Source organism: Monopterus albus, unplaced genomic scaffold (assembly GCF_001952655.1).
Source record: "Monopterus albus unplaced genomic scaffold, M_albus_1.0 scaffold24.1, whole genome shotgun sequence".
Taxonomy (NCBI): Eukaryota; Metazoa; Chordata; class Actinopteri; order Synbranchiformes; family Synbranchidae; genus Monopterus; species Monopterus albus.
Genome location: NW_018127904.1, coordinates 89507 through 100997, shown reverse-complemented (window position 1 = coordinate 100997; position 11491 = coordinate 89507). Strand labels below are relative to the sequence as shown.

The window sequence follows — 11491 nt, the reverse complement described above, 5'->3', positions numbered from 1 at the left end:
TTCGCATATTATTGCACACTAAATGCTGCAGATGTGTTTGTGTTAACACAGCACACTGTAGACTTCATCCAGAGACCAGTAAGAAATTAAAATGCATAGCCTATGTTATTTGTCGTTACTGTTATCTCTAAAGTTCTGCAATTAGTGTGCTGTGTGATCAAAAGCATAACCAGCAATACTGTGTCAAATGAAAGTGAAGGTGATTGGTTCAAATTTTTTTGCCACAGGCTTCCCCTGATACTCCAGCTTTGTATGAATCAGTTAATTTAATCTGGCTATCTATTAGCGCAGAGACGTCATTATTGGAAAAACACTTTAGAGACCTGTCTCTAGATGGCCATGGGGCCATGAATCAAAACATTTTTGTTGTGTACAGAGGAGAGTGTAATAACCCTTTTGAGAAACCAGCCTGCCAAACAGTCAACCCAGAGGCTGGGAGAAAGAAATGTCATGTCTTGATGAATCGCTGTCCTTGTGCTCTGCTCCCTGTACAACTTTACCTCTGCTATATAGTAATAAATCATGATAAATTGGGTCTGTTTGTTGTATAGGCTAATTATTTCCCCATTTCATTCCCCTCTGTGTTGTGATTCTATAGTGTTTTTCATGTCCTGAAGGTCTAGTGCTCATACCATGTACACCTATTCTTCCCCTTATAGATCATTTGATATTTTACCATCCTTTCTGCCAGTCATCAACCCAATCTGTTCACACAGAGCGGGAGATTTTTTTTTTTTGACTGATTCTCAGAGTGGCATCCAGCATTACAGAGACTGATTGGAATAATAGCTCTGCAGAGGTCTGGCGACCTGCCTGCAGGCTCGGCTCCATGCTCTGGTGATCTCGACACGAGCTAGAGCAGCCACATCTAGGCTGCCACACAAGCAGACGACACAGAGGTGCAATCTATGAAATCGTACGCACAGCAATGCTTTGAGCTAAATGCTAATGAGCTTGCAGCAGGTTACATGTTCACCACTAACAAATGTACCATCATGTGAAAGCATGTGAACAGCTAACAATTTCTAATTAGCAAACACAAGGTATAGCTGTGGCTGTTTAGAATGTCATTAATACTGGACACTGTGACATTATAACCTGATCATGACCTTAGGTGAAAAGTTAAAGAATTGTGTGCATGGACATTTCATTCATGCTTACTTCAGATGCTGTAAAAGGTTATGGCTGTTCTGAGCCTTTGTGGCAACATTTTTAGAAAAATACCAGGGTCTTTAATGTAATGTAATGAGGAAAGGTAAATCAGTGCGGCTGTGTGTTTCACTGATGGGTTTTTAATTGTTTTGCCATAACTATGGAGGTCTATAGCATGGAAGGGTAAGCTAATCCAGGACTGACAGACATTAAGAAGGAGAAGGGGCAAAACATTGGTGGTTGCATGGGGAGTGTTTAAAATACTGTTAATATAGAAAATGGCCAACCTTATCCTTTAAGGGATCATCAAAGTTAAAACAATTCATTCTGAGGCAACATGAATGTGTGTATTGAATTTCATGCCAGTTTATCCAGCAGTTCCTGATATACTCTATATTTAACTCAAAACAACAAATGTTAGCTAAACTCTGGGGGATGCTAGAGGAAGCGTAAGAGGGATTCATCCTCCGGGGATCATGAATGACAAAATTTCACAGCAGTCTGTCTGATAGTTAGATTATTTCAGTCTAGATCAAAGAGTTGGACTGGCCAACAAACAGGCCCGCATCCTGGAGACACACAGGTGAGAGTCTTAAATTTAGGACTGACAAGCCCCTTATTTTAGACAGTGCTCATAACTTTGACAGTTAGTTTGTTTTGTGAATAAAACCTGATAAACTGCACCAAAGTAAAATTGTTCTCCGTCTCTACTTTGATGACAACCAATTCAACTGGCGCAATTTACTATTTTCTTTTCACTCTTCAGCGAAAAAGCATTTGAAACATATTCCATTCTATCCCGATGACATTAAAAATCCAGGACTACAGCAAATGGCAGCTTTTCTGTAGAAAATCTTTCTAATGCCATTTGACGTATTTGAGGTCAGAATGTTTTTCTAGAAGCTGTTGTTCAGTGAATTTGCAGCAGAGAAGAAAGCACAATTGTGTCAGCGCTCATATTAAGATCAGAGTGTTGCACACAATTCAACCTGAGCATAATTAGGATCCATCAGCCCTTCTAGCTCTCGTCTAAAGCCCCTTCTCTCCCACCACTTTCTACTGTATTTTCCACATATCTCACTGTTTTATGACTGAAGCATGCTGCCATATGATTCACTGGCAAATAGACCCATTTATATCTCCCTGTCTCGCCCACACAGATAAAATACACAAATCAAAGGAAGGATGCACAATTATCATCACACAGATGAATGATTTATCATTTGGTTTGATCTTGTGATGATAAAAATATGTGAATATACAGAGCTGTCACTTCTTTCATCCACTTTCTGTATGCTAGGCAGTCGTTTCTGTTCATAGATGCTGGGACAAGGAGATATTTAATTTCTTTCACTTCAGTTTTGTTAAACACAGAGCAGCCTCTTCATTGGGGGACTAATCAATGACATTCACCAGCTGTAAAATGCACTTCCTTACATATCAGTCAGGGACAAATTGAGTAGTCAGCATAATGTAGTGGTGCATACTGTATGTACATGAGAGACTCAGGCCAGCTTAGAAATGTTTGTTCTGGAAAATCCACTGGCAGTTGGGTTTTGCAGATTGGCAGCCAAATGAACACTGCTTCAGTTCGGTCTCATAGTGTAGATTGCAAAGTGATGACGTGGGAAACGGTGACTGCTTGCTACCAGCTAACCATGGTTATTATGTATTTAAACATGTCTATATGTACATACAGAAAGAAAGTGCATTGTTTTGGTAGGTTTTTGCTTTCAGTGTGTTACTAACTTCAGAGTCAGCAGCCAGAGTTTGATCTTGTTAGAGTCACTCACTCGATGAGGGTGATCTGCCACTATTACATTCCGTCTTCACTCTACTGTCTGACCATCCCCTCTTTTCTGGTATTAGAAAATATCAGCATCTGTGTATTTCTTATGTCTGAGTAAAGTGTTGTTAATAGGAACAGTCCTTTTCCACATCCTGAGATCTAACAGCAATTTCACAGGAGGAGGAGATGCCTGCTATTGTGAGCAAATACTCTCAGCACTAGTATTCTGCTGAAAAGCAAGGGAAATAGGTTCCGTACAAAACGAACTGAGAGGTAACACCACTTTTAAGATGGATTCAACCTGATTATCTGCTGGCAGAAATATATAGTCTGAAGCTAACAACAAATAAAATGCATACACAATGCAAGAAAAGAAGGTATTTTTTTTAATCATAGTTCACATGCTGAAGGTCCAGCTTTAATTCATGTGACAGACTACTATAGTAAAAAGGAGGCATTGTTTTCAAAGTTTGTTGTGTCCTTTGTTGTCACTGTAATGTCTTTCAATCTAACAAAGTACCTCAGCTTACAATATGGGCATAGGCTGCAGGTTATTGTGCTCTATCATTAAGTGGAATTCAAATCATGTCATTATGGCTATATGTCTGCTCAGACTGGGTTTTCCTCTCTAGCTTTGAAGACTAGGCTCTGGGTTTTCCTCTCTAGCTTTGAAGACGGAAATGTAATTTTATTGCATTGAGGCTATTCTCCCGTGAAGTGTATCGTCTAATCTGCCTCCCCACAATGAAAAGCAAAGTCACTGAGAGTTACAAAAGCCACGATGCATGATCTGCATGCTAACATATACTGTAGGTGCTCAGGCACCTGCACATAAAGCACAAAAGCCAACAACACAAAAGCTATTGCAGTGTCCATGCCGCAGAATAATGGTTTAATAGAGTCAGCAGATGTCAGTTCAGCAGTGAACTAACTGGTGAGGGAAAACGTACCCCAGTGAAGAAGCTTATCATGGCACTGTGTTCCCTTTGTGCTACTGTATCATGCTGTCAGTGGAAAGGCTTGCATCCAATCCCACAGTGCTTTTGAGACACAGATCAAGAGAAATTGTAAAACCTTTTTTTTTCCTGTTTTGATTTGAGTTTAAAAGGGCATTTGTCACCTCTGAAATGTCAACCGGTTCTCTAGGATCATGTATTGAAGGGTGAAAATGATTTCACCTGTTTTAAATTCTGATGTTAAATCTATAACTCATTTGTTTGCAGGTGTGAGCATTTAATCTGTTTTGCAGTTTCCAGTTTATTCAGCTTTGTCACTTCTGGCTATTCTTATGGGAATGGAACATCACACACACTCAAGTACAAATATGAGGAACTTGAGTTCCATTTCACATTTCATTTCCTTTTTCACATTTCATTCTAGTTTGTAATTCTAGTCCATTACAAATCAACTGGAAATATTGTACATTTACTCAACAGCTCTTTTTTGAAATCTGTAGTTACTTTTCTCTAGTTTTCTTTGTGGAGTATTTTTACTTTTGATACTTAAAGTGCATTTTGCTGAAAATACTTAGGTACCTTTGCTTGATTAACATTTTCAATGCAGCAATTTTACTTAGTGTTTTTACATGGTGTCATTTGTACTTTTACTTAAGTAATGAATCAAAATACTTTTACCAATGAACTAAAAAATATTGCAGTTTAGGTACTCGCAATACTCTGATGAACACAGCAGCAGGATGTCACTGTGGTGTTGCTGTGCCTCCTTCATTTTCATTAAAATGAGCTGCATTAGGACTAAATCATAACCATTAAATATTCTGTGTTGGTTATCGTTCACGATGAGAGCAAAATAAACATGAAATGGAAAGTGTGAAAACCATATTCACATTTTCACAGAGCACATTTGTCCTGCTGCAAGCCGACGCAAGCAACACAGTGTGCAGGAAATCTTCATATCACAGTGGTGGCTGCCAATGAAAAATAACTAAAGCTCAGCAATGAATAATAGGAACTTGTCTGACGACGAGTCACTTTTGCAAGACAGCTGATGGCACCTCGCTCCTTCTATTCATGTAATTTAATAGATATTAATTTTGTCCATGTCCCTTCCTTTTTTTTCCTCAAATTACGTCCATTCAGAGGAAACAGCTTGTGTTGTGAGGATTTTTGATTTCTGAGGTATTTCTACAGTATTTAGGTTATTTATTGTATAAATATGATACAGTGATGAATGGACTGAATGATCCCACACTTGTCACCCTTACATTTGTGGCCATGAAGTCCTTTGAGAAACTGGTGTTGACCCACCAGGGCATCACAGGTGTGCTGTCAGACCTCCTGCAGGTCAGTGGATGATGTTGTCAACATAGCACTGCATTACATCCTGCAACACCACGACTCCCCAGAGACCTATGACCTATGCACAGGTCCTCTTTGTGGACATCAGCTTGGCGCTCACCACCATCATCTCAGACATCCTCCACTTCAAACTGACCCAGCTCACTGTGCCCACATCTCAAAGGTTTTCTGTGAAAATGTTTATATATGTACATGTATTTATAAATAAATAGTTTCGTCTCTTCTGTTTTTCCTGTTTTTTCTTATTTGAATGCGCATATATTTATTTTTTTCTTCGGAATTTTCTTCTTCCTGTTGTCTTAGAAAAACACATTGTTTTAGAGCCACTGTACCAAATTTCTTGCATGTTTAACATACTTGGCCATTAAAACTGACTCTGATGTTCTACCAGCCTTTCCTTATTTCTTTGACTTCTTGTTGTGGTTGCTGATTGCAAACTTTGTAGTTTTCATTCTTTTTTTTGTCTCTACTGACTTTATTGGGTTTTTAAAAAATTGCAGTGGTTTTTCTCATGATTTATTCAAACGTACTTTTAGAGTGTGTCTGAGTGATATATAAATGTTTTTTTATGTTAACTGACCATTCCTCTTTCTATCTCTGTCTCTCTCTCTTTCAGATGTGAATGGGGAAGCAGCAGTATCACCAAGAGAAACTGGACGTCCATATGTTTTTAAAGTGCTTTGTATTAAACCGCAAACGGCATCACTTCTCTCTAAAGTAATCCATTACTGACAATTAATGTCAGACTACACGCTGGAGCAGCTTAATGCTGCCTTGCAGGGTGATACATTGCTAATGGAAAAAAAGCCTTATAAGATCCAACTCATCAGAATACACCTAAATGCAGCATAATGCCTTCAAAAGTGTCATGTTTGTACCTGTTGACGGTGGTCTGCTGGGCAAGCGCTCTGTGGTACTTGAGTATATCTCGTCCAACGTCCTCTTATGTCGGCCACGTGTCTGTGCCTATACAAAAGACTGTGAAAACCCACAAAAACCTCACGTTCACCAACATCCGCACCCGCCCCCTCAACCCACATTCCTTTGAATTTGTTGTCAATGAGCCGAAGAAGTGCGAAAGTGTCACTCCCTTCCTGGTCATCCTCATCAGCACCACGCACAAGGAGTTTGATGCGCGACAAGCCATCCGGGAAACCTGGGGGGATGAGAGTACCTTCAGTGACATCCGCATCCTCACCATCTTTCTGCTGGGCAGGAACACAGACGCTGTCCTGAACCAGATGGTGGAGCAGGAGAGTCAGATCTTTCATGACATTGTGGTGGAGAACTTTATTGATTCCTACCACAACCTCACATTGAAGACCATGATGGGCATGCGCTGGGTGGCGACCTTCTGTCCCAAAGCGCAGTATGTCATGAAGACAGACAGTGACATCTTTGTCAACATGGACAATCTGATCTACAAGCTTCTGAAGCCCAGTACCAAGCCAAGAAGAAGATATTTCACTGGCTATGTGATAAATGGTGGTCCCATAAGGGATATGCGCAGCAAGTGGTACATGCCCAGAGACTTGTATCCTGACAGTAAATACCCACCTTTCTGTTCAGGCACTGGCTATGTGTTCTCAGCAGATGTAGCTGAGCTAATCTACAAGACTTCATTACATACAAGACTGTTACACCTGGAGGATGTGTATGTGGGATTGTGTTTGCGTAAGCTGGGTATACACCCTTATCAGAACAGTGGTTTTAATCACTGGAAAATGGCCTACAGTCTGTGCAGGTACAGACGGGTTATCACCGTCCACCAGATCTCCCCGGAGGAGATGCACCGCATCTGGAATGACATGTCCAGCAAGAAGCACCTCAGATGTTAGGGCACATAAGAACCACTGAACAAAAAACTGTTTTTGTTTTTTGTTTTTGTTTTTTTGCCTTTTTCTCCTTTTCAAACATCATCAGTTACAAACTGATAAATGTAAAAATATTGAGGGCTGCTGCAAGTGTCTGTTTCATGACAGGCCATTAACATCCATCTCTGTTTCTGCTCATTACTCCTCATGAGTGTTAATGAATGCATGAGGTTTGTCAAGCGTGTATTCTCATGAAAAAATTAAAATGTGATGGTGTTACTGAAAGTAATTTTCTTCATGTATTCCAGACTATTCTTTACAAGCATTGCATCAATCAGCACCGAGCATTAATCAAGTTTGGCCTAATAGGTAGAGACAGTGGGTTAGCCACGACCTTTTCACTTGTTAAAGTGTCCTTGAGCAACACACTCATTCTCTAGCTGCTCTGTGGCTGCTGACTCAGCACCCCGATCTTCCTGCAGGATTTCTGTGCAGGAATCAGTGCGGTTTCAAATGATTATATCTATAATATTGAAAGTAGTATTTATAAATGAAAAGAGAGTTCTTGAACTATGAGAATGAAAATGTTAACCTTATCCATCAACAAGCCAGGTTGTTTGTTGACATAATACTCTGTCTACACTCTCACTACACTCCCAGCTTTCTTATGAACACAAACATGAAGATGAAAATAGGCTTTGGTATATTATCATTATCCAAACATACCAAGTTGAAAGATTATTGGAATTTTTCATTCTGTAAGTTTTCTTTAGTGTTGGTAATAATGAAACCTTGTAGCTGAATTCACTGGATGCGCTTTCATTATGAATTTGCCTGATGTTTTTGTTTACATATTGCCTTCATTTCACTGCCTCTTCACTTTGAGACATTTGAGTTTCAGATTTATGTTTTTTTAGGTGCATTTTGTTGTTTTCTGACTTTGAAATTTTCATACTTGGGGTAATTGTGAGTCAGCTACAAGCTCCTCATTACTATAGCTGCCACTCTTGGTTATGTACTGTGTGCTGTACATCAGCAGCTACTTCAGCTCATCATCTCCCCCAGACATCAAGGGAAACACAGTATCATGTTGTGCAAGTCTGAGTTCAACTGTAGCAAGATCATTACTGACTGGATGTATTATCATATGTATCTGGCACATCAGTGATTATTGAACCATTACTACTGACATCATGAAAACATTTTGTGTCTGTCAGAAAATGTGACTTTCACAGCCAATGTTTTTTTTTTTTTTGTCCAGAGGTTTTGTAGTATTATAAACTAATGTAACATTTACTGTGAACCATCTATCCCGACAGGGGTTGTTGTTACAATTATTGTGTTTTTTATATTAAAAACAAATACTTGAATAATTAAAGTTATATTACTGCTTTTACTTGTTGCCTTTTTCCAGTTCCCTCAGTTGTGGATTCACAGAAGCTTAGTTCAGATTAGCCTCTTCATTCTTGTGTTGCTCTATTTGTAATCAAAAAGCACGTGTTTACAGTTGATTGATAAGCCTACACTTCAAAACAAGAAAGTGCTCTTGGACTGAATGTATTGGACCCTGGTTTAACTGACCAGGTCAGAAAACAGCAATTCTTTAATCAAATAACTTAGTACTTTAATTCAATAATTTAATTCTTCAATTTGATCATTTAATTTAATAATTTATTTTTAATTCAATTGCCCATTTCAGTTGAAAGGGGCTTTATTGGCATGAAAGTTTTAACATTGTTTCTGAAGCATTACAATTTATATTTATATTTATAGATACAGCTGGGTACAAAAGTTTGCATCCCCTTACTTTGAAATGGTAAAAAGAGTAAAGCAAAGAATTTTTTTCTCATCAGCATAATGTAAAATGCATGTTCAGCTAGTACAAATGTTCCTTCATCAACAGAAGTAACAAAAATGGTCGGAGTGTATAAAAATTTAAAAAAATATTAATAAAATGAAAATCATATCTCTTTTATGAAACGGTTTCTAATAGGGGTGTGACGATACACTTGTTTTACAAGACAAGGTGATACATGATACTCGGTTCACGAGAACAAGACGATATTTTAATACTATTTTTACAAAATCTTCAATGAAGAAATATGACAAAACAATGCAATGTTAACTAATCAGATGTAATGAATGTCACTTCAGTTCTACTTTCAGTTTGAATTATCATATGCAGTAAATGACAACAATATGCAAGCACTGTAAAAGGTTTTGCCACAAACCCAACTAACTGGTTTGACATGAGTCTCTTAAGACCTTAAAACTGTGCATGAACTATACAGACATGTGGGAGGTTCCCAGCAGGGGAATTTATCCCACCCCTGCAAAGCAATTAACTTAACTGATGTGGGGATACACTTGGCAGTTCCATACATAGATGGGATGATTGTCAGAGCTTTGTTGTGCAGTAGATGCAATACCCACCGGGTGTGCATTTGGGGTTCGTGGGAGGGAGCAAGCCTATTGGAGACAAACAACTCAAGATGACTCTAAATAAGCTCTGGGACACTCACTTTGGGTGTATTTGCCTTATTTTCCATGATGAGGTGATCAAAATGACAGCAGTAACTATGAAAATTGGACTGTCAAGTGTACAGGTTGACACTATGTTGAATTATTATTCCAGCAGAGACATAAAAATTCTAATAATTATCAAATTAGTTGGCTGTTAATGAAGCGTCAGATATTTCATAAGCATGTTTTATGTGTAACTGAAATAAATGTGTAGTGAAGCTTATTTTCTGCAGACTGTTTTTGGTGGACAACGGACAGGGTTAGATGCTGACATCAGTGTTTCAGGTTCCTGAATCAGGGTTATGATGGTTCAGGATTCTCTTTAGCACCAAGGGCAGTGTGCCTGGTTTCACTTCATAAGCTCCTTGTTTCTTTTGCTTATAGAAAGTGAGCAGACTCCCTTCAAAAATCCAGCAGGTTGATTTTGCCTATATGAGAACAAACATAATGTTCAATATATAAAGTAACTCAAGCTTCACCAGCTTCTTAAATGTAGCATCTTCTGGTAATGTCATAATAGTAACATTAAGTTAGATTTACAGCAATAAACCATTTATGTAATTAGTGTAGGTGACCTTATAAAATGCAGTTTTTTCAGTCTCCAGGCATTAAGCTCATGTTATCACAAGTTACTATTTAAAAACTAAAAACAATGCAGAAAGCTAAACGTGGTTAAAAAAAAAAAAGACGTCACCTACATGCAAATTAGCACGTGATGCTATCTAGCTGCTTTCCATTTAAATTAGCTAGCGAGCATTAGCTGCCATAAGCTACTGGTCATACCAGATCAAGTGACACTGTGGCAACACAACCAGTGTACTCAATTCAGCAGTGGTGTATCGTTTTTCTTATGAATTAAATTTTTAATTGGCTAAAAATGTACTACTTTCATACATTAGTGTCACATTAAACAATTTAAAGTCCATGCTAGTACCTTGCCAAATGTTGACATATTCTGTAGTATCACAAAGTTTGCTAAATCATAAAAGAAAAACATTAACTTCAAGATAATCGGATTTTAAAATAATAATAAAATAAAGTGTATGTATACAAACAAATCCAGTTACACTAAACTATTTTGACACATTAAATATGCCACACCTTTTTTTTTAATAATAGCAATTCTTTATTTGTTGCTCCTTGTCAGAAATTTGCTGATTACAGAGAAAGAACTGGGATAATATGCTGAAATGGCACATGTACTGTACATAGAAAACAAATTACTAAATTCTTTATAAGTAAAGTTATTTCCTGCAGGACTCATTTGGTCAGACAAATGCTTGTCACCCTTTCAATAAATGTCTTTTGGTCTCATCCTCAGATGCATTATCTTACAATAGGACTACTTTTAGAACAAAAAATCTTTTTAGTGCAGCAGGACAGAACAAGAAAATTCAGCTGTTGTATTTGTCTATTAACCTGGCACCTGAAAAAAAGCATCAACCAGAGTGGATTACATGAGGAGAGGTTCTATTATGTTTTGTGCATCCAGTGATGAGAGCACAGCAGTTCACTGTCTCCAGGAGGCCAAGCGTCTGCTTGTTGGGTGCACTCAGCCTAAAAGTGCATTGCAGCTTGTCTCATTTAGATATTTCACTTGAATTGTGTCATTGCTGAAGTAATACATTTGTGAAATGGAAATCAGCAGGGTCTGCTCTTTGTGTGGTCTCATTTAACCGACTACTTTTCTTAGGCACAGAAAAATGAACAAGGCACCTCTAGCATTTAGAAGCATTAACACTGTTGAGAGCAGCAAATTATACACAGTAGCATCCAGGTCTTCTTTTCTGCACACAGGTTCCCTTTTCTGTCAGTGTAAAACATGTCTTAACACAGAATTTGTACTCTTTTTAGACATTCACTGTGTTATCATGACAATGTGCTTCTCCTCACCC

At 38.2% G+C, this 11491-nt stretch overlaps 1 protein-coding gene across 1 annotated transcript in view; it reads left to right on the top strand.

Moving 5' to 3' along the window:
• b3galt1b (UDP-Gal:betaGlcNAc beta 1,3-galactosyltransferase, polypeptide 1b) overlaps window positions 1-8383 on the top strand; it is a 48250-nt gene extending 39867 nt beyond the window's left edge. The window contains exon 2 of the mRNA XM_020594714.1: window positions 5876-8383. Within this exon, the coding sequence (XP_020450370.1) occupies window positions 6111-7097 (987 nt within the window). The 5' untranslated portion in view covers window positions 5876-6110 and the 3' untranslated portion in view covers window positions 7098-8383. The remainder of the gene's footprint in view (window positions 1-5875) is intronic.
• Window positions 8384-11491: the final 3108 nt, after the last annotated feature.